Source organism: Lycium ferocissimum, chromosome 8 (assembly GCF_029784015.1).
Source record: "Lycium ferocissimum isolate CSIRO_LF1 chromosome 8, AGI_CSIRO_Lferr_CH_V1, whole genome shotgun sequence".
NCBI classification, from domain to species: Eukaryota; Viridiplantae; Streptophyta; class Magnoliopsida; order Solanales; family Solanaceae; genus Lycium; species Lycium ferocissimum.
This window is the reverse complement of record NC_081349.1, coordinates 8,098,332-8,120,506: the sequence shown is the minus strand read 5'-3', so window position 1 is coordinate 8,120,506 and position 22,175 is coordinate 8,098,332. Positions and strand designations below refer to the sequence as shown.

The window sequence follows — 22,175 nt, the reverse complement described above, 5'->3', positions numbered from 1 at the left end:
CAAAAGAAGTTATTTCTATGTCTCAAGTAAACAATCTACAAGTTACCAAGTAAAGTTATTGTTGCGCTAAGGCTTCCCCTCAAATTCAATAACCAGAAATAAGTATAAAATATTTTTTTTCAGCCTCCCATGGTGAGTTCTGGTCGGATGGTTTTATTCTGCAACCAAAAAAGAAAAAGAGGCATGTGCAATTGAATGATGATCCATGTGCTGCCCATGATTATGCACGTGTGAAGGCCAGGCTAAAGCAAATGCCCTACCACAACTCCAGGAAAAAAAACATAAGGTAGAACTGTAGAAGTTTATGCAATTCTAAGCAAGAAAGCCCATTAATTATTTTCTTTGGAGACTTACTAAACACAGATTCTCTTTGTTTCCTTTCAGTATTTATTTCGAACCAAGTTTTGTATACAAAACCCGAGTTTTATGTATCAGCATTTGAAGATTTCAAACAGTCAACTGGTCTTTGGATCTCTTGTTTTCAGCTTGTCCTAAAATAATCCAAGATCTAATTACTCCAACTCCCCTATACCTCCTTCCTTTTAGGATTGAAATAACCATATGTCATCTTGGAGCCAACATCGCTAACCATGAATGACAATAAGTCGGACCAGAAACGAGAAATATATTAAAGGAGACACAAAAATTTAACATGAACAATCCATTGTTCCAAAGAGAAAGATAGAAGAGAGTACACTCCCCACTGACCCTAAAACAAGTCAAGAGCTCTAGAGCCTTTATTGCTTGTACAACTACGTCTTATTCCCTAGTAAGTTGGGATTAGATATATGAATCCTCAATGTTCATATCGCTCTATTTAACCGTTACTGCTTGTACTCGGAAAAAAAGATTGGAAGTCTGGATACAAACATGTAACTAATAACGAAGTACTAGGATCAAGAATGTATCCTGCAGTAACATCAAGTTATTCCTCAGAGAACTAGCTGTATAGTTGTCAAATCTTGAGTTCAGTAAGCTTCCAGAAGCAACATAATGATACAACTGCTAGAATCTTGACATGATACAATCAGAAAAAAATAACCCTTTAAATGCATAACCACCAGTTTTTACTAAAATTTCTAATCCTAATCGAGAAGTGGATTGCATTTGCTCAAATATGAAAAGGTTTGAGATGTTCACAAGTTAAACAGAAACCTCTAATATATAGGTTTTTGATATTACAAGAGACCAGTGTGCAATATTGTCTCCTCAATTCACATTTTTCTTCTGCAAGCCTACAGCCTAAAGGTGGTGATTATCATTACATACATTCGAAGAAGAATGGGATTTTTTTCTATTCACATTTACATTTCAAAGGGAAAACTAGATTTTTGTCTGAAAGAAAAAAGAAGGCGGCAAGAAAGCAGAAGAGTATTTGATATCGCAGATTCCCTTTTCTTTAATCTCTATTCTCTCTTAAGAGTTTGTAGCGCATCTGTAAGAGCAACATCTTGCTAACTATTAAATTATATGGTTTGGCATCGTTGGATTTTTTCTGAAGGCATGCTTCCTGCAGCGCTCAAATATGCTGTCATAGATCAAATCAAATTGAACTCCAGCTCTTTCCCGATTCACAATGAAAAGAATGTGATCACCTTCAACAATCTTATAGTACCTGATTCAAGAAAAGAAAAAAGGAAATATTAATACTAACGCTCCCTGAAATACCCTTTTGTTTGTTAAAATAACAACTATTCAGAGAATTCAACCACTTTATAGAAATCTCAAGTATCCAATATGTGTCAGACAAATATGCAGGACGTCGAATGGTTGCAAATTCAAAAGCAAGTCAAATATTTTCCATATCTCAAAGATAATAGGCATAAAAGCCATAATTTCCAATATATACTATCTTTAAGGGGGTTAAGTGGGAAACATATTAGAGAAAACACAGCAACACGGTGCAAATATCCAATTGAAAGAAGAGGAAAGCAAATACAGAAGATTGTTTAGGGATCCTGAAGAGATATAATTGCAAGTGGATTCATCTCTTTGGAAGATGAAAAAGAAGACCAGCTAAAGTTGCAAGTCCAGGAACAATACTTTAGTCACACACCCCTCCTAGATTTTTTAAAAGTTTCTCTAATATGCAAAAGTTTGATGCTGCAACGTCTAGCACACCTCGTCAAAAATTTAGCACATCCACTTCAAGCAAACAGAGATATAGATGTCCAGTCAAATTTATCATCAAAATAGCAACCCCTTAAAGGGGCACATGTGAAAATATTGGTTTGCAAACTGAACTTGCTTCACAATCATGAATAACTATCAAGCCCTAATGATAATCTAAAAAAAAAATCACACATTAAGAAACTTTCTAGTATTACAACTAGGAAAAGATGACAAGAACTGGTGGTTCTTTATAGTTCAAAGGTCAAAGCTATTAAAACCTCATTTCTTCGAACTCAGAAAAACCAGACAGTACTGCCAAATGGAATTGCGGCGAAAACAGCTTTACTTAGACAAGAAACTAAACAAGTTAAATACGAACAACAGCAACTAGGCAAAAGAAATACAATAGCAGAAGCTTAAGACTGGAAGTGTACCAGATGCCAGGTTGCAAAGGCTGGCAATCAGAATCTTTAACAACCAGTTGACTTGGGTGCTCAACCGGGAAACGAGGATGTGTCATAGATATAGTGTTCAGTGCTCCATCATTGTCCCACCAATCTTCATCCCTGCAAGAATTAGATAGTGAGATGATGAAATTACGAATGATTTGTGTAGAAATTGTTACAGTCAGACATTTTTATAACAGTCATCCTCTATAACAACATTTCACTATAACGACCAAGTTACTTTGGAAATTATTTTTCATGTTATGTTATATTATATGTTCTCTATAACAACATTTCACTATAACATCCAAAATTTATTCAGACAAACAACGTCGTTATAGAGGCGGTTCCACTGCGCTTTGATACATGATAATTGATTTAAATACATTGTAACCGCCATTTAGCAGGAGATGGAATAATAAGGAAAAATTAAAGACAGACCTATAGCCCTTATATGGGGGAGGTACATCTGGAGGATGGCGCCATAGGCTCATTTGGAGGACTCGGATGAAGAGCAGAGGATGTATTCCTAGTATGCCAGAAGGGACAGTTAGCCCCATGACTTTGCTGGTACGCTTAGTAGCATAGCTGAAGTAGTATGTGTTAGGAAACGTATGCAAGTGGCTGTTCAACTTGATTGAACCCTGGAGGGTAAGATCTGGGAGTATCCAATCCCCTGTAGCAAATGGACCAGCATTTCCTAAGAGACAGTCAATAAGACCCCATATTCCTATTTTTCTCCAGGATAAGTTGAAGTGGTCAAACCCAAAGTTGTAATAGTTCTTTAGCCACGGTATGTCAAACCAATCGTAAATTATTACTCCAACCCGGCAAAGCTGAAGCAAAGACACTGGCCTCAACGACTTCCCATCTTCAGGACTGTAAATCAAATCACTCAATTTAGCAAAGATTCATGATTTGGGTAAACATATAACTTATAAATAAAGGCTACAAACAGATGACAGCAATATTTTTATAACCAAACAGAGAAAGGAAAGGTAACAGCAAACTGAAAGTGGATTTAATAGAAACAACAAAGTTAAAACCTTCATATTATCGTTATCTAAGGCTCTGAGGTCATTACTAAATACTAGAATTTACAACAATCGCACAATTGATATAATGAACACCCAAGGGCATCACTTAGTTGTTTATATGACAATAAAGACATCAACTATATTTGAGCTACATATAATAAGAATCAGAAACTTACTGCATTCCATCAAAATAGGTTCTTGTAGTCCCGTTGAACGCTCCAGACAGTGCTGTGATGCTTAAGACCCACTTCTCGGAAGTGTTCTCATAACCCTTAAATGCCTGAAATCACAATAAGCTTTAAATTAACAGCACACCTCTATTAAATCTCAAAATCCATCAAATTGATTATAAGCAAACTAACCTTGTCAGCTAGCATTTGTTGCAAAACTCGAACAACCTGTGCTCCAGCTGAATGCCCAACAAAATGAATAGGGTGATCTTCATCCCATTCCGGGTAATGTCCTGCTTCAATAAGAATATGAAAAGGCTAAATTAACCATTCACAAAAACATTGAAATGCAATGAAGCTAAACACACAAGGCAAAAAAAAATAAAAAAATTCAACCTTGTTCATAAGTACCTTGAATATACAAACATTGAAGTGAAATGAAACTAAACATAGGAGGCAAAAGCGCAAGGTCGGATATAGCAATTGAGGTATGGGTTTACTGGAACCCAGTAATTTTTTGTTCATACCCTATATTTGTATTAAGAAATCCACAAAATATTTATAAATGCTTGATTATGAACCCAATTATTATTTTACGTTAACTTGAGATCGTTGTAACAAACCCCATAAACTTCAAAACATGGATCCGCCTCTGCAAAACACGACTCTAGTCTTGTTCATAAGTACCATGAATTGACAAACATTCAAATGCATTTAAAATAAATAAAAGAGGCAAACAAAAAGCTTCTAACCTTGTTCATAAATTCGTCCAAATTGGGAATGCCCACAAGCTTTACTATGTTCTTCCCCATAATCAACCTGCCCTCCTTTCAAATAATAAAACAATTCTCGAGCCCTGAAACCTAAATTCCATCAAATTTTGCAACAAAAAAAAATAAAATGTAGAACAGAACAAAAATATTACAACAAGATGCCAAAAGAACAACACAAATAACAAGCATCAACCCACCTGTCATATATGCTAGTTAGAGAGCCCAAATCAGGCACAAGAACCCTATCATCCTTCTTCTCTGCACCAGCAAAATATGAAAGCCCTCCTAATCTCTACAAAAACATAAAAATTCAATCTTTTACCCAAGTGTGAGCCAAAATGATTACAAAAAAACCCAAAACAGGACAAAAAGAACATACCCCTTTTCCAAAACCAAAGATTCCATGAACCAACACAATGGGAGGCAGATCTTTAGCACTTGTAATATTATCCTTTGGATCTTCATTAACCTCAAAATTAGTCTTGTAAAAACAATCACTTAATGCTTGTGAAAGATCACCAGCCACAGCTGTGCTAAATATGTAAAAACCATAAGCCAAATGAACCAAAGAACTCACAAACAGCTCTGTTAATTGCAGTGCTGTTATCCACCACCTTACTATCATTTTTCTCTCTCTCTATTAATGATGAACAATGTAATGAATTTTTTTAACAACCTCCCTTCTTCAAGAAATTTTTAAAATCAATCAAAAAAAGGTTCAATCTTGGAAAACAATAAACAAGAATCTCATCAAATAATTAAACCCTTAAAGGGTATGTAGGAACAAACAAAAAAGATTCAATTTTTTTTTTTTTTCTCTTTGAAGAAGAAGGGAGGCAATCAAGATATCCTGTACAAACAAGCCCCCTAAATGGGGGGTCCTTAGTTTTGTAGAGATGAAGAAGAAAATTCAAGACTTTGAAAGACAGTTCCCCACAATTTTCTCATTGCCCAACATCACAATAAAAGTCACCAATCAAGACCTCATTTTTTGAGGGTGTGGGGGGGCCGGGGTGGATGAGGGCCAAAGACTGGTGGGGGTTGGTGCCAGCTGCCAAAGGGTCTTAAATTGGTCCCACTAAATATGACACGTGGATAAAAAACACAGCCTTAGAAAATCCTAATCATAATGTAGCAACATTAGTGGTGGAGATTTGGAGAACAATCCAAGATTATTATGCCTAAATATTTGGGATAAAGAGTAAGGTGGATAAACCAAAATTGACTTAAATATTGGGTGTTAGGTGGGAGTTGATTCTGGCTAAGATTCTAAACATTTCCATTGCATGACAAGGATGAGGAGCAATTGGTTGGAAAAGAGCTGGAAAGTTCTGTAATTTGTTACTACTTACTACTATTAAACTACAAACCATAAACCAACCAACTCCAGAATCAAGAATGGTCATATTTCCTTATCCATATTGTATCATTATTTTGTTTTCGGTGTTCTAATCCACGCATTCTCTACAGGTGAACCACACTTTCAATGTATTTGTCACTATGAAAATTTATGGTATGTATTGTCTTGGGCACAATAGACATTATAAAATGGGGTATATCGGCAAATAGTTATTTTTCAGATTGCTAATTAAGTTTTATGTCATTTTTTGAAAATTATTTAATTTAGCTAATTTTTAATGCGGGAATAAATTTTTTTTATAAAAATATTCCTATTAACTTGAAAAAACTCTAGGGACATTTATCATTTGAACTGCACGAATTGTTTATAGAGTTTGAAAATCCAACAAATTTTAACACTTGGATTGTTAAAGTTTTAACTCCGTGAATTGTTCTTCAAGTTTGAAACTTCAACAATTTTTCATACTTGGATGGTGAAAGTTTGAACTCCTCGAATAGTTCTTGGAGTTTAAACTAGTAAAGGTTTGGGTTTGAACTCTATGAATCATGTGTGGAGTTTAAATCTTTAGCAAATTGTGAAAGTTTGAACATCATGAGTCGTTCCTGAAGTTCCACTTGTCAAAGCCTAGAACTCCAGCATTGTGTGTTGAAGTTATGCCATGTTTTAGCTAAAATATTTTTGTTCAAATTTTATTTTTGTATTAAAAATGACTATTCAATTACTGTTATTTAAATCTGTGGCTAAATTATACTATTCTCAACTCAAAAACCGTGTAACCCGCCTAATTTATCTTACAAATTTGTTTTTGGTTATGTCAAATTTGAGCCTAGAGTGCACCTTTTCCCATGTTCTTTGTTTTTTAAAACATTTTATTTTTTTCTCTTCTTTTTAATGTAAAATTTACCTAAAGTACGTATTATACATGTATTGCTTCTTCAAAAGCTTACTAGCTAGAGGTCCGTCACTCCTTCAAATCTGTCTGCCCTCAATCATGGTGTCACATACTTTATTTCTTCTTAAGTATTTAGTTTAATATAGTTATATCACTTTGTTCCATATTTCATACAACGATATTGATATGAGATGAAAAAATGTAGTTAATTTGACTCATATTATTTAATTAAAGTAGTGAAAGAAAATAATTATAAAAAGCCTTTTCAATAGAAAAATATAATATGAAATGAATATAACATAGGGAACGTATTAAAATTTAACCCTAAAGTATGTGTTTTTTTCAAATTCATCTATCGTTAATGAATGGCCCGCGTCATTAATTTCGTCCCATTTTGACCTTTTCTCGAAGGTTGTCCAACTTAGCTGTGACATTTACTATGGTGATGTTGTTTACCCCGAAATTTTGGTAACAATTGAATTTGTAAGTGAGATATAGGATATTTGGATAAATTTTAATCTACTTTTGATTGATATGAAATATGTAGGGGTTCGTATGCTAATGCCTTGAATAAGTATGTTGATATTGGTGATTAAGCTAAATATATATGTGTGTATATATATATATATATATATATATATATATATATATATAAACAATATAGCCATGGATGATAAACAAAGCCAAACTGTAGATCCGAACCAAAATCAGAGAGAGAGAGGGAGTTTCAATATAAATTTTTATTACAATGTTCTAGATCTCAAAAGTCAACCCCTAAAAGTAGGGAAATGTCCTCTATTTGTAGTTTTGCCTCATGGGCCTTGAATACAATACAAAGCCCTCTTATAATAAAGAAACCTAAAAGGATAAGGTGAGACCGACGACGCGGTACGGTTGTCAAAACGAAATGACGAACGGTCTCTTGACACGTGGCAACACCGCAAACAACCGACCAACGGCCACGTTCATTTCTAGACTTGGAGAAAATCGGACTAACGGTCACGTAAACTTGACTTGGAGAAACGGGACTAACGGCACGTTGAGTTTGGTTCGGGAGACACGAAAACGCATACACTTTCCTTATCTCAGTCGACCTTATTCGGTGCAATCCCCCTCAAGAAAAGACCGAACATGCTCGTGCTCATTTGGATCCTACCTCGGCTTGCCTCACCGGCCTTACTTGCTTGGCCCGGTTTTACCGTACAAAATAGTCCACACTTTTCGGACCTTAGTTTTACCGAACTAACGGGAAGTGGATAAGTCACAAAAAAATCGATGGTTTCATAAGCTCGTTCTTATGTTTTTAATTTTTGGCGGCTTACGGTTATGTCACGTCCCTGCGACATCGGTCACGTGTCTCGTGCCAACGGCCGACCCCGGGAACCGTCGTAACGCACGTCGTTTTCATCACGTCCATTAATTATGTGCGGAACACGTGTCGCCGCCCGATTGGCTGCCCTTTGTAACCGCTACATGTCCCACACCTATATAAGGCCCTTAACCATTTCACTTTTCCACTTTCGCTTCTTCACTTCTTCATTTCTTGCTCCTGATCGTTTCATTTCTTAAGTTCTTGCTCATTTGATTGCAAGAAGTCAACTTTGCCAACTTCTCCATTTGCTATTTTTTGACCGAAAGTGCACCTTTGCTACCCCTTTCCTTTGTCATTTTGCATCCAACTGCTTCTTCATTCTTTTTTCATTTCCTCCATTGTTTCCTTTTTCTCGTATTTTCACACACACACACTCACACACACAAAAACACACACACAATCTTCTCACACACACACACACACACACACACACACACAACACCGAAACACACACACCACACACACGTTCTCTCTCTCTCTCTCTCTCAAGGACACACGAGCTAACCTCACACACACACACACAGGAAAAAACTTTCGTCGAACCGACCGCTTCGGGACACAGGCCGACCAAACCCAACTACAACAAAGAATTTGACGTCGAAAAGCCATCCCGGTCGCGGATAGGGGTTTCGACGCAAGGCGATACCCTTCGTCTATTACGCGCGCGCGGAGGATAAACTTGACAGTCCGGTAGGCGCGGACGGATAACCGTCGGCGCAAATGTTGGGCCCGACGAGTCTATTACCGATCATGAGAAGGTTTTCTATACGTTTACACCTATCCATTTACACTCAAACTCAACCCTCCAATCGACTCGGTTTTTTGGAGATGTCTTTCGGACGTGTGATGTGACTATTGGCCCAAATTGGGCCGATTATCCGGAGGACCGTGGCCTCGCTCTCGATTAATAATAACGTCAAAGCGGAATTCACAATGGCGCACTTCATCCGGTTATATTTCCCGAGACTCTTCCGAGGGGGCGTGATAAGCTCACATGCCGAGGTCGGAACCCCGATCTTTTCCAAACTTAACGAGGACAAAGATCGAGGGTGGTTGGAACGTTATGTCCAGGTAAGAACCGCGGACATTATTCCGGTCGAGTACATGCCCTTTCCGGAAACGTGGAACGACAGGCGTACGTTTCTCAGTTCTCCCTTCTATAATTATTCTTCCTCCATGCTTTGTCAACACTTGCTCCCTTGCATACATGTGATTTCTCCCTTTTTTTTTTTATCGGCCCGAGGCATGGATACCCCTACGTGGGAACATGATAGAATGGTTGGAGCAATCATCGGTCAACATACTCATGAACAACAGACATGGGAGGACCTGTCGCGTGGCCGATGGGTTGCCCAAAATCACGGTAATCTTCTCCTTGATTTGGTATATATTGCATCCTCTCCTTTTTTCCTTTTCTTTTATAACCCCTTCGGTATTCAGGTTTACCCAAGGGCTCGGTGGAGCCAAAATCCGAACCCGGCGTTGCCGACCCTGGCACTGCCGCCGGTTCGAATTTGATATGGCGGTCATCTCGGCTCATTCTTGTTGCTGGTAAGAGACTGAGAAAGCCCTAGGACAAAGGGCAAAAACCAAAGAAAAGGGCAAGGAGCGCTGTTCGGACTGCGAGGGATGAATCGAGCCCGACTTTCTTATTCGAAGGGTGGTGAGGGCCCCTCCGTCGCCTCGTGGGAGGAGAAACCACCATTTCTCCCTTTCCTTGTCGATAAGGACCTTCCGCTCCGGCTCTGCACACAAGTGGGGAATAAGTTCTTTTTCTAATTCCTCTAAGGTCAATTAAATTCATTGACGTTTCAGGTGACGCTTCACCTGAAGAGATTCCCCTGCAAAGGCTTAGAAGATCCGGGCCATCTTCGAATATTGAGGCCGAACAAAGAGAAGAATCGGCCCCCGTTACCGTGGCTCCAATGGATACCCGCCCACCGCCGGTGGTGACCCGCTCTGACATCCGAGGCACGCTTCTACCGAGAGGCTAACTTCTTCTCCCGCCGAGGATAACCTCGATGACATGTTCTCGGATACCTCTTCCGTCGGTTTCGAACATCTCCCTATCCCTCGAGCCACGAGGGCAGCTAGCCGGCCACCAAAACGGGTGCAAGGGATAGTCTAATAGGTATCTTTTCGGCCCCTAGCGTGGAACGGAGAAGGACAAGTTCGGCCATGGTCACCGTCCCCGAGGATTGCAGCTTTTTGTCCCGCCCTGTAGGAGTAGCAAGCTATCCGAGGCCTCTCATTTCGGACTCGGATAAGAAAGATGGTCGGAGTCCCTGGCGGCGCCTCGTTAGAGGGCAAGCACGCGAGTAACTCGTAAGCTTATCATCCAATCTTTCCATAATTCAATGTGATCCTCAGCTCTAGCTTTATCCAAGTTTAACTTTATTTGTTTCTTCTGCAGAGTGTTGTGCTCATCAATGAGGCCTTTATCCGTGCTCAGCACGAGGTTGACAACTTAAAGGGCCAGCTGGATGCTCGCAGTCGTGAAATGGAAAGTTCAAGCAAAGCGAGAAAAAGATGATCAATCGGTAGCCGCCCTCCAAGAACCCGAGCTCGAAGCGGTGAAGGCCGAAAATCTTCGTTTGAAGGGAGTTGGCCGGAATGGTTGAAAAAAAATCTCCGCAGACGGATAAGGTCGGCCCGCCAAGACGATGCGGGTTTTACTTCGAGGCTCGGGGAACTCGAGGCCACTATCTCCCAACTTCGAAGCAAACTTGATTCGGTTGTTGGCGAAAGGCATCGCATCTTGAATCGAGAGTGCTAAAGACAAGAGAAGTTGAAGGTGGTAAAGGCGAGGCTCGAGCCGGCTTCGAGCTTAAGAGCAAGTTCGAGGAGCGGCCCGAGGCCAATGACTTGCTTCGGGCCGAGCTTGAGTCTCAAATTCAAAGAACTATTTCGAGAGAGATATCCGGCTAAATTGGAAAAAGCCAACTTGTCTCTTAAGGATGTGGATCGGGCTCGTACTACGATTGTGGTCGAGTATGAGCGGTGAAAATCCGGGAGGGTTACCCTCGAATAGCTCAAAGGTTCGGGGAAGCTTGTCTCTTCGATCGAGGAGGCTAAGAAAGTATGCGAGCTTGAGGATTCGTCCGAGGACTTTCCCGATCTAGTAATTTAGCCTTTTATTTTGTTTTCGTTTTTTGACTTGTGAAAAGTTCAAATGTAAAATCCCTTCGTATATGAAATGAGCATTTCCCTTTTGATTGTCTCTTTATTATTTTATCTGAATACTTGTTATGATATTTGCCTTAATCACATATCCCGTTAGGAATAGTCAAAGGTTAGGAATTGTCTCTTCGTTCGGTACATTTTTGTCCGAGGATTTGATCGAGTGATTTTCCCGCGGGACTTGTTTATGCTTTGTGAATTCAGACGTCTCCGAATCACGTTAGGCATTTTTGGGCCGAGGTTTTACTTATTATAGATTAGGTTCGGACGCCGAATCCCCGCCTTGTCAAATTTTGATACGGCTGTCCCCATTCGAGGGTGTTAAAGGATTTGGCTCGGTCAACACGACCTTGTTGACTTTGTCGCATTTCGACGGTAGTCCCCCATATAGGGTATTTAATAAAGAGATGCCAAATTTCAACGGTAGTCCTCGGTATAGGGTATTTGATAAGAAAACATGTCTTAGATGAATTTTTCATAACTTTCTTTATATTGCAAGTATTTGTACGTACATAATATGAAGACTTCATCCATTTCCTTCTGTTTTTGCCGTAGCAAATACTAAGTGGACACGATTCATTTTTGATCATTTGGTCCTTACATTGAAACCTAAAACAGAAGGTCCGGGATTAGACAAAAATGAGAAACAAAATTTTGAGGACCTATCCGGGGTAGCATTTTACAACGTTTCTTCATCTGTTTTAGTGAGTTGAACTCATTCTACCTTTTCGGGGTAAACCTCGATGTGGGTATGATAGTCCCCTAGTGTTTATCCGAGCTGCATAATCGGGTAAGCACTATCAAGTCCCCACTCGGGGGTAGATCCTTCGTTCCCGGGTAGTTTGCCTCGTTTTCATAAAGTAACACGTTGTACTTGTTGCATCATTAAAAACCTTATCGGAAAACCCACTGTGGGACAAAACCGAACTAAGGAAAATGGTGCAACACGTGTTTTCAGTCCTAACTCCGTTCGGTATTCTACTTCTGCAAAAAGGAAGACAGGTTAAATAAAGATGATCACCAGGGCGGGCATTCATACCTTAGCAGTAGTATCTCTTCAAATGAGCCACATTCCAGTTATTACGCAACCGTTGTCCGTCCATGGATTCAGCTGGTATGATCCTTTGCCCGTTATTCCTGTTATCTTATACGGCCCTTCCCAGTTGGGACCCAATTTCCCGTCATTGGGATTCTTGGTGTTCAAAGTAACTTTCGGAAGCACCAAGTCCCTAACCTGGAAATGCCAAAAATTGGCCCTCCGTTTGTAGTACCTCTCCATTCTCTGCGATTTCGATTTTGCTATACGGACCCAACGCATTTTCGCGTAGTTCATCCGCTAGGTCGAGTTTTATGGCCATGGCCTCCTCGTTTGACCCACCGGTGGCGTATTTGAATCGGAGGCTCGGTTCGCCAACTTCCACGGGGATCAGAGCTTCGGCCCCGTAGACCAATGAGAACGGTGTTTCTCCTGTGCTTGATTTTGACGTAGTTCTGTAAGCCCATAATACCTCCGATAGCACTTCCCTCCATTGATGTTTCGATGTTTCAAGTCTTTTTCTTAGATTTTGAATTATTGTTTTGTTCGTGGATTCCTTTGTTCGTTTTACACGGATGATACGGAGTTGATATAATTTTCTTGATCTTCAACCCTTCGAGAAAATTATTGACCGTACTGCCAACGAACTGAGGTCGTTATCACAAGTTATTTCAGCCGGGATGCTAAAACGACAGATAATATGGTCCCATATGAAGTCAATAACCTCCTTTTCTCTTATTTTTCGAAGGCCTGCGCTTCAACTCATTTGGAGAAATAGACAGTCATAAGCAAAATGAAACGGGCCTTACCTGGTGCCCATGGCAAAGGACCAACGATGTCCATTCCCCACTTCATGAAAGGCCAAGGTGATATCACCAGGTGTAGCAACTCTCCGGGCTGATGGATCATCGGGGCATGCCTTTGACACCCATCGCATTTCCGGATAAAATTCTTCGCGTCCTCTTCCATCCGGTTCCAGTAATAACCGGCTTTGATAATTTTCCAAACCAAGGCTTCTGCACCGAAGTGATTACCGCATGTACCCTCATGGACTTCTCTCATCACATAATCGTTTCCCCGGGACCCAAACACTTAGCCAGGGGTCCGAAGAAGGACCGTCAATACAATTGATCGTCTACTAAGCAGAACGGGGCTGCTTTGGTCTTTAGTGACCGTGATTCTTTTGGGTCACTCGGGAGCTTTCCATCTTGTAAGTAGTCGATGTACTTGTTGCGCTAATCTCAAGGTAGACCCATCGTGTTTATCTCAGCATGCCCGTTCTCTACCGCCGAATTCATCAACTGCACTATGGTACAGGGTTGATTTCCTCCCTTCGACCGAAGAACCCAAATTGCCACGATGCGTCGGTTTCGTTATTCTCGCTCCAGGTACATGTCGCATGGTCCACTCTTTAAACCGATGCAGTATCACCTAAGTTTTCTCCAAATATCTTTGCATGCGTTCATCCTTAACCTCAAAGACCCCATTCACTTGGTTAACGACCAAGAGGGAGTCACATTTTGCTTCGATTACTTCGGCCCCGTACTCGAGCCAATTCCAAACCCGCAATCATAGCCTCATACTCGGCTTCGTTGTTAGTCAATTTTCGTTCTAATCGAATGCCTAATGACATCACCGGCTGGGGTTTTAAGAATGATGCCCAACTCGGAACCTTTTAGGTTCGAGGCCCCATCCGTATGTAGAGACCAGATGCTCGAAGCTTTCCCGAGGTTAATAATAATTCTTTTTCGACCTCGGGAATCATGGTCGGGGTAAAATCGGCCAAGATTTGAGACTTAATGGCTGTCCTAGGCTTATATTCGATATCATACCCGCTAATCTCTACGGCCTATTTGGTCAGTCTACCCGATAATTTCGGTTTATGCATGACATTCTTTAGCGGGTAAGTAGTTATTACACCTATCGAATGGCATTGAAAGTAAGGTTTCAGCTTTCTTGAAGCACTTACCAATACCAAAGCCAACTTTTCGAGGTGAGGATAACGAGTCTCCGCATCCCCTAAAGTCCTACTCACATAATATATGGAAAATTGCGTACCTGCTTCTTCTCGGACCAAAACATCACTTACCGCTACCTCGGATACGGCAAGCTAGAGAACAACTGCTCGTCTGCCTTCGGTGTGTGCAGCAGAGGCGGACTGGAAAAGTATCTTTTCAATTCCTGCAAGGCTTTTTGGCATTCCGGTGTCCAGGCAAAGTCATTCTTCTTCCTCAGTAATGAGAAGAAACGATGACTTTTATCTGAAGACTTCGAAATGAAACGGCTCGCATCGCTATCCTTGGGTGAACCCGTACTCCTTTGACGTTATTCACCACCTTAATATCCTCGATGGATTTGATCTTGTCCAGGTTAATTTCAATTCCCCGGTTCGACACCATGAAACCCAAAAATTTGCCAGATCGAACACCGAAGGCACATTTCTCTGGGTTGAGCTTCATGCTGTATTTGCGAAGCACATCAAAGGTTTCCTGCAAATGTTTTAAATGGTCCTCTATTTCCAGGGACTTGACTACCATGTCATCAATATAAACTTTCATTGTTTTCCCTATCTGTTCTTCGAACATTCCGTTACCTAGGCGTTGGTAAGTTGCTCCGGCATTTTTTAACCCGAAAGGCATGACATTGTAACAGTAAGTCCCGTATCGGGTAATAAAGGATGTTTTCTCTTGATCCTCCGGATGCATCCGGATTTGGTTGTACCCGGAGTAAGCGTCAAGAAAACTTAACATCTCATGCCCTGCCGTCGCATCGATCATTCGATCGATGTGAGGCATCGGAAATGAATCCTCCGGGCATGCTTTGTTCAAATCCTTATAGTCAATACACATTCTAAATTTATTACCTTTCTTCAATACCACCACTACATTAGCTAGCCAGTTCGGGTATTTTACCTCCCAGATAGAGCCTATTTTTAAAAGCTTTGTTACCTCATCTTTTACGAAGGCGTGTTTCGACTCTATCATGGGCCTTTTTTTCTGTTTAATCGGGGGAAATCTCCCATCAAGGCTGAGCTTATGAGTTGTCACTTCCGGTGGCACACCTGTCATGTCTATATGGGACCATGCAAAACAATCGGCATTAGCTTGAAGAAATTTAATTAACTTGTTCTTGAGCTCCGAGGTTAACCCCGTGCCCAGGTATACCTTTCTATCCGGTAAATATTCGAACAAGATGACTTGTTCCAATCCTCCATGGTAGATTTGGTTGCATCCGAGTCATCCGGTAATATGAACGATCTGGGTATGCCGAAATCATCCTCTTCAACCACCGGGTCCGACCCCTTCTGCTCCGCTTTCGGACCCGCACCCTTTAGTTGCTATTTGGCATCCTTGCCTCCGATTGATTCATCATCTCTTGGATCCGGCTTTTTTGGAAAAAGTGGCGCTTCCTCGACCGCGAACATCTCCCTTGTAGCGGGCTGTTCACCTCGGATGGTTTTTATCCCCTCCGGGGTCGGGAACTTCAGCAACTGATGTAGTATCGACGGCACTGCTCTCATGCTATGAATCCACGGTCTACCGAGCAAAGTATTATACTTCATATCTCCCTCGATGACATAGAATACAGTTTGTTGTATGGTGCCGTCAATGTTGACCGGCAGAGAAATCTCTCCCTTCGTGGTTTCACGTGCCATATTGAACCCACTGAGTACTCGGGGTACCGGCACAATCTGGTCGAGGAGTCTTAGCTGTTCTACCACTCTCCATCAGATGATGTTAGCCGAGCTACCTAGGTCAATCAAAATACGTTTAACTTGTGATTTGAAAATGAGAATAGAAAATACCAATGTATCATTGTGCGGTTGGATGATGCCTTCGGCATCTTCATTGCTGAAGAAGATGGAACCCTCGGGTACGTTATCCCGGTTGCGCTTCTTACGCACAACGGAAAGCTTTGTTCGTTTCATCACCGACCCTCAAGGAGCATCTGTTCCCCCGATTATCATATTGGTTACATACTGAGGTTCCACCGGTTTGGCCCGTTTGTGAGATTCCCTTTCCTTATAGTGGCTTTTAGCTCGTTCACTCAGGAATTCTCGAAGGTGGCCATTCTTCAATAAGCGAGCCACCTCCTCCCTTAGTTGGCGACAGTCCTCAGTTTTGTGCTTATGGGTTTCATGATATTCACACACCACGCTCGGGTCCCGTTGACCCAGGTCTGACCTCAATGGCCTCGGCCATCTTGGTTCGGTGATTCAGCCGATAGCCGAGACGAGATCCGAGGTATTGATGTTGAAGTTGTACTCCGATATCCTTGGCGGGTCTTTGTTGCTAGCCGAACTCCCGGCATCGCTTCTAAATGATAAACCTCGACGGTTTGATGGGCGCTCAGCCCGTTTATCACCCCGACTAGAGAAGTAACTAGGGCCAACCCTTGATCTTTCCGATCTGAAGCTCGATTTTTTTGAATGAGAGTATGGCTGGTATCTTTCTCTCGATGATCGCGTCTCCGCCGTAAACTTTCCTCAACCTTTCGGAGGCTTTTTCTCATATATTTGCGGGGTCCCGGGAGAGGCTCGAGTTGGTCATCCTCTACCCGAATCTTTGATTCGTACCTGTTATGAACATCTGCCCAGGTCACAGCCTCGTATTCCAACAAGTTTTCCTTCAGTTTGAATGAGGCAGTCGAGCTCCGAGGATTAAGCCCTTTGGTGAAAGCTTGTGCAGCCCATTCTTCCGAACCGGAGGAGTCTCCATCCGTTCTCTTTGCAGCGGTTCACAAATGGTCTCGTAGCAACTCATCATCCTTTCGGGGCTATACGTAAGATGTCCGTCTTCTCCGGCCCGCACTTTTTAGCTCCGTGATGGGCTTTTATGAACGCGTCCGAAAGCATTTCAAAAGAAGTGATTGAATGCTCGGGCAGATGGTCGTACCAGGTCAATGCTCCTTTTGATAGGGTTTCCCCAAACTTTTTTAACAACACAGACTCAATTTCATCCTCTTCGATGTCATTGCCTTTTATGGCACAGTGTACGGGGTCACGGTTCGCAGGTCCGTCAGGCCGTCGTATTTTGGATATCTCGGCATTTTGAACCCTCTTCGGGATCAACTTGGAGGAAAAGGTTCTTTGAATGTACCTCTTGAATCCGGCCCTTTTAGAATGAGGCGGAGCCCGTTATCGATCTACCCGAGAGTTGTACGCTTCCACCCCTTCGTTGAATCTACTCCGCTTTGCTAAGGTCTCGAGCATCTTGAGAACCTGATGGATGAACCGGCTCCGGATCCGTTACTCTCTCGACTCTCCGTGTTTCATCCCTCCTTGGTTCGGTGACTCCTTTTGACCTTTCCAGAGATGCCTTATCATTTTTGCTCTGTAGCTGAGCTATTGCAATTCCCTGTTCGGTTATGGCGGTCCCTTGTTCCTACAACATTTCAAAAATTAAACGTAAGTTAATCTCATCCGGAGTATCCGATACTTTCCGGCCTTGAGCCCGAGATAAAGTAATTGAGTTGTGAGTGTTCAAGGGATTAGTGGCCGGTAAGGTGGCATTCTCCTGGTTCACGGTGTTCTGCCGATTGAGGCCTTCCCTCGCATCAACAGAGTTTGGGTCGATTGGATCTGTTGTTAGGCTTCGTAACCCATTGTTCTCGTTTTTAGCCACAATCTCGTTGTTGTTGACATGACCAGACTGCCCGCTGCTTGCCATTTGGTTTGTTTTTTTGCATAAATTAGCAGAAGATTCCTTGATCAAACGGGTAAGAGGAGATCGAAGCAAAGATTAAAAAATCACTATTATCCTAGCCCCACGGTGGGCACCAAACTGTTTACGCCGAAATTTTGGTAACAATTGAATTTGTAAGTGAGGTATAGGATATGCGGATAAATTTTAATCTACTTTTGGTTGATATGAAATATGTAGGGGTTCGTATGCTAATGCCTTGAATAAGTATGTTGATGTTGGTGATTAAGCTAAATATATATGTGTGTGTGTATATATATATATGGCGATATATTGTATTGAGTGGATAAACAAAGCCAAAGAACACTGTAGATCCGGACCAAAATCAGAGAGAGAGAGAGAGAGGGAGTTTCAATATAAATTTCTATTACAATGTTCTAGATCTCAAAAGCCAACCCCTAAAAGTAGGGAAATGTCCTCTATTTATAGTTTTGCCTCATGGGCCTTGAATACAATACAAAAGCCTCTTAGAATAAAGAAAACCTAAAAGGATAAGGTAGGACCGTACGGTCTGACACCCGTAAGGTTGTCAGTACAAAATGACAGAACGATCTTGACGTGTGGCAGCACCACAACTGGTTAACCGGACCAACGGCCACATTCAGCTCAGACTTGGAGAAACCAGACTAACGGCCACGTAAACTTGACTTGGAGAAACCGGACTAACGGCCACGTTGAGTTTGGTTCGGAGACACCAGATCAACGGATACACTTTCCTTATCTCTCGGTCGACCTCGTGGCAACCCCGGCCCGAAGGAAAGATTCCAACATACTCGTGCTCATTTGATCCTACCCTCCGCCCCCGGTCTCACCGGTCTTGCATTGGCCCGGTTTTTACCGTACACAGATGTCATGCAGAGAAACAAAAGATTCAAATATATCTTAAACTATCAATTAATTAGGTTTATATATATGTTCTGCAATAAAATGAAATATATATGCTTTTGTCCTCTTGAGCACAATTGAAATAATCTAAGTATACAACTACATGACCTCACCAATTTTTTTACGATAACAAATTTGAAAGGACATTTTTAAGAAAAAAATAACAGTGATAACTTTTATGATTCGCAAAGCAGTTGGTATGTACAAATCAAAATGCAAATATTAGAAGTGTGTTTGGACATTTAATTTTCTCAATAACTCATAAATCAAATTGTATCATATCATATAAAATCCGTGTTTGCCTAAGTAGAAGATCGAGGGGCGTAACATGCACTCATATTAAAGACGATGTGGGTGAGAGGAAAACCTTGGAAATGTGACGCACATGCATATGCCTATCCTAATATGCCCATGCTGCATTTATTTTGGTCAATGGAGACTGAAGCACATGCCTAGCACTCTACTTGGCTCCATTTTATTTGTTTGGTTTAAAAGATAATACTAGTATATACTGTATTAACTAATTGGCTCCATTTGTTTAGCTATCTAAGTTGCAAATATTCGTTTGGTGGCCCTTTATCATTGTAACATTATAATTTTGATACTAATACGTATATACTGCGATGCAAATAATTTGTACAGATCATTTGCTTGTCTTTTGAGTTTATTACTATGAAGAAGCTTTTGAACATTCTTTATTGTATAGAAATTTTTTAGTAATTTTTATTTTTATTTTGTACAATATTGATTTGAAATGAGTTTAAACAAAAAAAAAAAGTATGATTAGTGAGTATTCATATAGGTGATCTCAACTTACTTGGAATTGAGGTGTAATTACTAGTATTATAGTGTTATAAACTAGTTCTCTGTTTTGTTTCAAATCAAATTGAGCCGTTTGGATTCTGTGTTTTGTTTCTTAAAATAATTTCAAAAAAATAAGACCCATTTAACTTAGTTTATCCTCCTTTTAGGCTATGGTGAACATATATCCATTTTAAGAGTAAAATAGTGTCTCACCTGAAAAATTCTGTCATTTTGAATTTGTCAAGGTCAAATTAGTTACTTTTGAAGTAAAACTTAAGATGGGCAAATTTTTTTTTTTTTTTTAAATATAATTTAGAAATAGCAACAATTCATTCGTTGGAAATTATTCTGTTCCAAATATTTAGAAACAGTTGAGAGGAACTCGTCTGAGCTTAGTTTAGCGAGCTTTTAAAATAGTAAAATGCATTTTGATTCAAAACACTGAATATCTCTTTATAACTGACCAAGCCACTAAACTTTAAAAAGATAAATAAATTATTTAATTAATAGAAGGAAGAAATAAGTTTGAATTATTTGTAATCAACCAAATGGAATTTATTCTCTCTTTGAAATAAGTTTGAATTTATTGGAAATCAACCAAATAGAACTTATTCTCTCATTTTTCTTTGGCCAAACCTTATCGACAGACATTGACTCGTATGAGTCATTTCGACTTCTTTCACTTGATCACCTAAACTTGAAATAGTTGTCCAATCAACACTAACCTGTTAAAAAACTGTCATGTTAGACACTTTTTGACAATCAAAAAAATTAAGGAGAGTGTAATACACTTGCCAATGACGTAAAAAAGTAGCCAATTAATTGATTACACGTGGCATTTTGGCTCACAAAAGTATTAAAAAAATTATTATCAGAAGAAATTTTTTTATTTAAACCTATTTAACTAATAATAAAAGAAAATAGAAAAACCATTTTCTAGAAAACCCATGCCCATCCACCGGAACCCCTCCCCACCGAGAAAAATGGAGTTTCGCTGGAAAAAGTTGTGAGACCCAGATTTGATTCCTTTTTCAAATGAAATTTTTTTTTTTTTTTTTAGATCTGACAATTTTAATTTTGAACAAGATGTGTTTTGGTAGAAGAGAGGTAGCGAGAGAGAAAGAGAGTGGCGGCAGTGGTGGGTGTCTCTTTTCTCCGGCGAAACATGGCGTGGTGATGGTGTTCTCCAGATCCGAAAAAGATAAAGAAAACGGTGGTTGAAAAGATGGATATTAAACGTTAAACATGAAACTTCAATGGTGGTTGGTAGAATAGGGCTGAAGATGAAACTTCAAATTAAGACCAGTAGATGGAGAAAATCACAACGACGGTGAGAGACATGACATAAATGAGAGCACAAACTCAGATAATAGTTCACGACACAATAGGGAGGAAGTGCAAGGAACAATTGGGAAGAACAAAACGAAAAAGAAAAAAAAAACAGTGGCCAGAGTGTTGGAGAAGACGGCTACAATATTCCAAACTTTTTTTTTTTTTGCTTTTTATTTATTTAATTAAGTTATATTTCAATGAAATAGAAAAGATAAAAATTTTGCCAAAAAAGAAAAAAGAAAATTATTATTGAGATCCACTAACGCGCCTGAGGAAAGTGAGCAACATCTTTTTTGCCATGTCAGCATTTTGTGTCTAATATGACAGTTTTTGAATAGGTTGAGTATTCAATTGGAACAACTCTAAGTTTAGGTGCTTAAGTGAAAGGTTTTGAACTACCACAGGTGTCTGTCGATGGGTTTTGGCCTTTTTCTTTTGTTCTTTAATCATTTGCCATTGGAGGACATCTTTGGTACTTTTGCATTTTTGCACTTTTGTGCTTTTGACTGCTTTTTTTCATTTAATTTAATTTGCACAACTACTTTTGACGGCAGGACCAGCTTGTTAAGAGTTCTAAACCAAAATGACCTAATAAAAAAGACTTGAACCAAAATACCTCAGGAAAAAAGTAGTACAAAAGTACATTTAATGCAGTAAAATACTTTGTAAAGGACTTAACCGTGCCCTAGAGGATCTTTTTGTTTTGGTTAAACTCTCTTTCTTTTACATTTTCACACTTTTTTACGTACTTTAGCCATAGTTTAATCATGCTAAGAGACTCCGGAACTTCAATATTTTATATAGAACTCAACTTATTTTTGTGCTATTAATTAGGTAGGCTCAATACATCAAGGATACGCAAAACTTCGGATTGTCGTTTTAGTGGTTGAAAAGTTCTCGAAGTAAGTTTTGTTTAAAGACTTGTTGTCATTAGCTTTAAGTTATTTATGTTTTACGGTTTCGTGTTATTTTTAAATTAATGCGTAACTTTATTTCGAATATGTCACGATTTTTTTATTATCAATTTAGGATATCACACTATAAACGATAATAAATACTAAGATAATATTTATA

At 40.0% G+C, this 22,175-nt stretch overlaps 1 protein-coding gene across 1 annotated transcript; it reads right to left on the bottom strand.

Moving 5' to 3' along the window:
* Positions 1-1,231: 1,231 nt before the first annotated feature.
* On the bottom strand, positions 1,232-5,500 carry LOC132067165 (uncharacterized). Its single transcript, XM_059460314.1, has 8 exons — positions 4,918-5,500; positions 4,736-4,830; positions 4,518-4,621; positions 3,958-4,058; positions 3,772-3,875; positions 3,000-3,437; positions 2,547-2,678; positions 1,232-1,615 (listed from the first exon to the last, which is right to left on the bottom strand). Exons 1-8 carry the CDS (start codon positions 5,161-5,163, stop codon positions 1,462-1,464), a joined length of 1,374 nt encoding a protein of 457 aa, XP_059316297.1. The 5' UTR covers positions 5,164-5,500; the 3' UTR covers positions 1,232-1,461.
* Positions 5,501-22,175: the final 16,675 nt, after the last annotated feature.

What these genes read in the sequence shown, in the direction of transcription:
- LOC132067165 (XM_059460314.1), bottom strand. Translation starts at nt 5,163, where the DNA reads ATGATAGTAAGGTGGTGGATAACAGCACTGCAATTAACAGAGCTGTTT. An exon ending in CTAACTAGCATATATGACAG is followed by an intron (nt 4,622 to 4,735) that starts GTGGGTTGATGC and finishes TTTAGGTTTCAG; the next exon opens with GGCTCGAGAATTGTTTTATT. An exon ending in ACCTATTTTGATGGAATGCA is followed by an intron (nt 3,438 to 3,771) that starts GTAAGTTTCTGA and finishes TTTGATTTACAG; the next exon opens with TCCTGAAGATGGGAAGTCGT.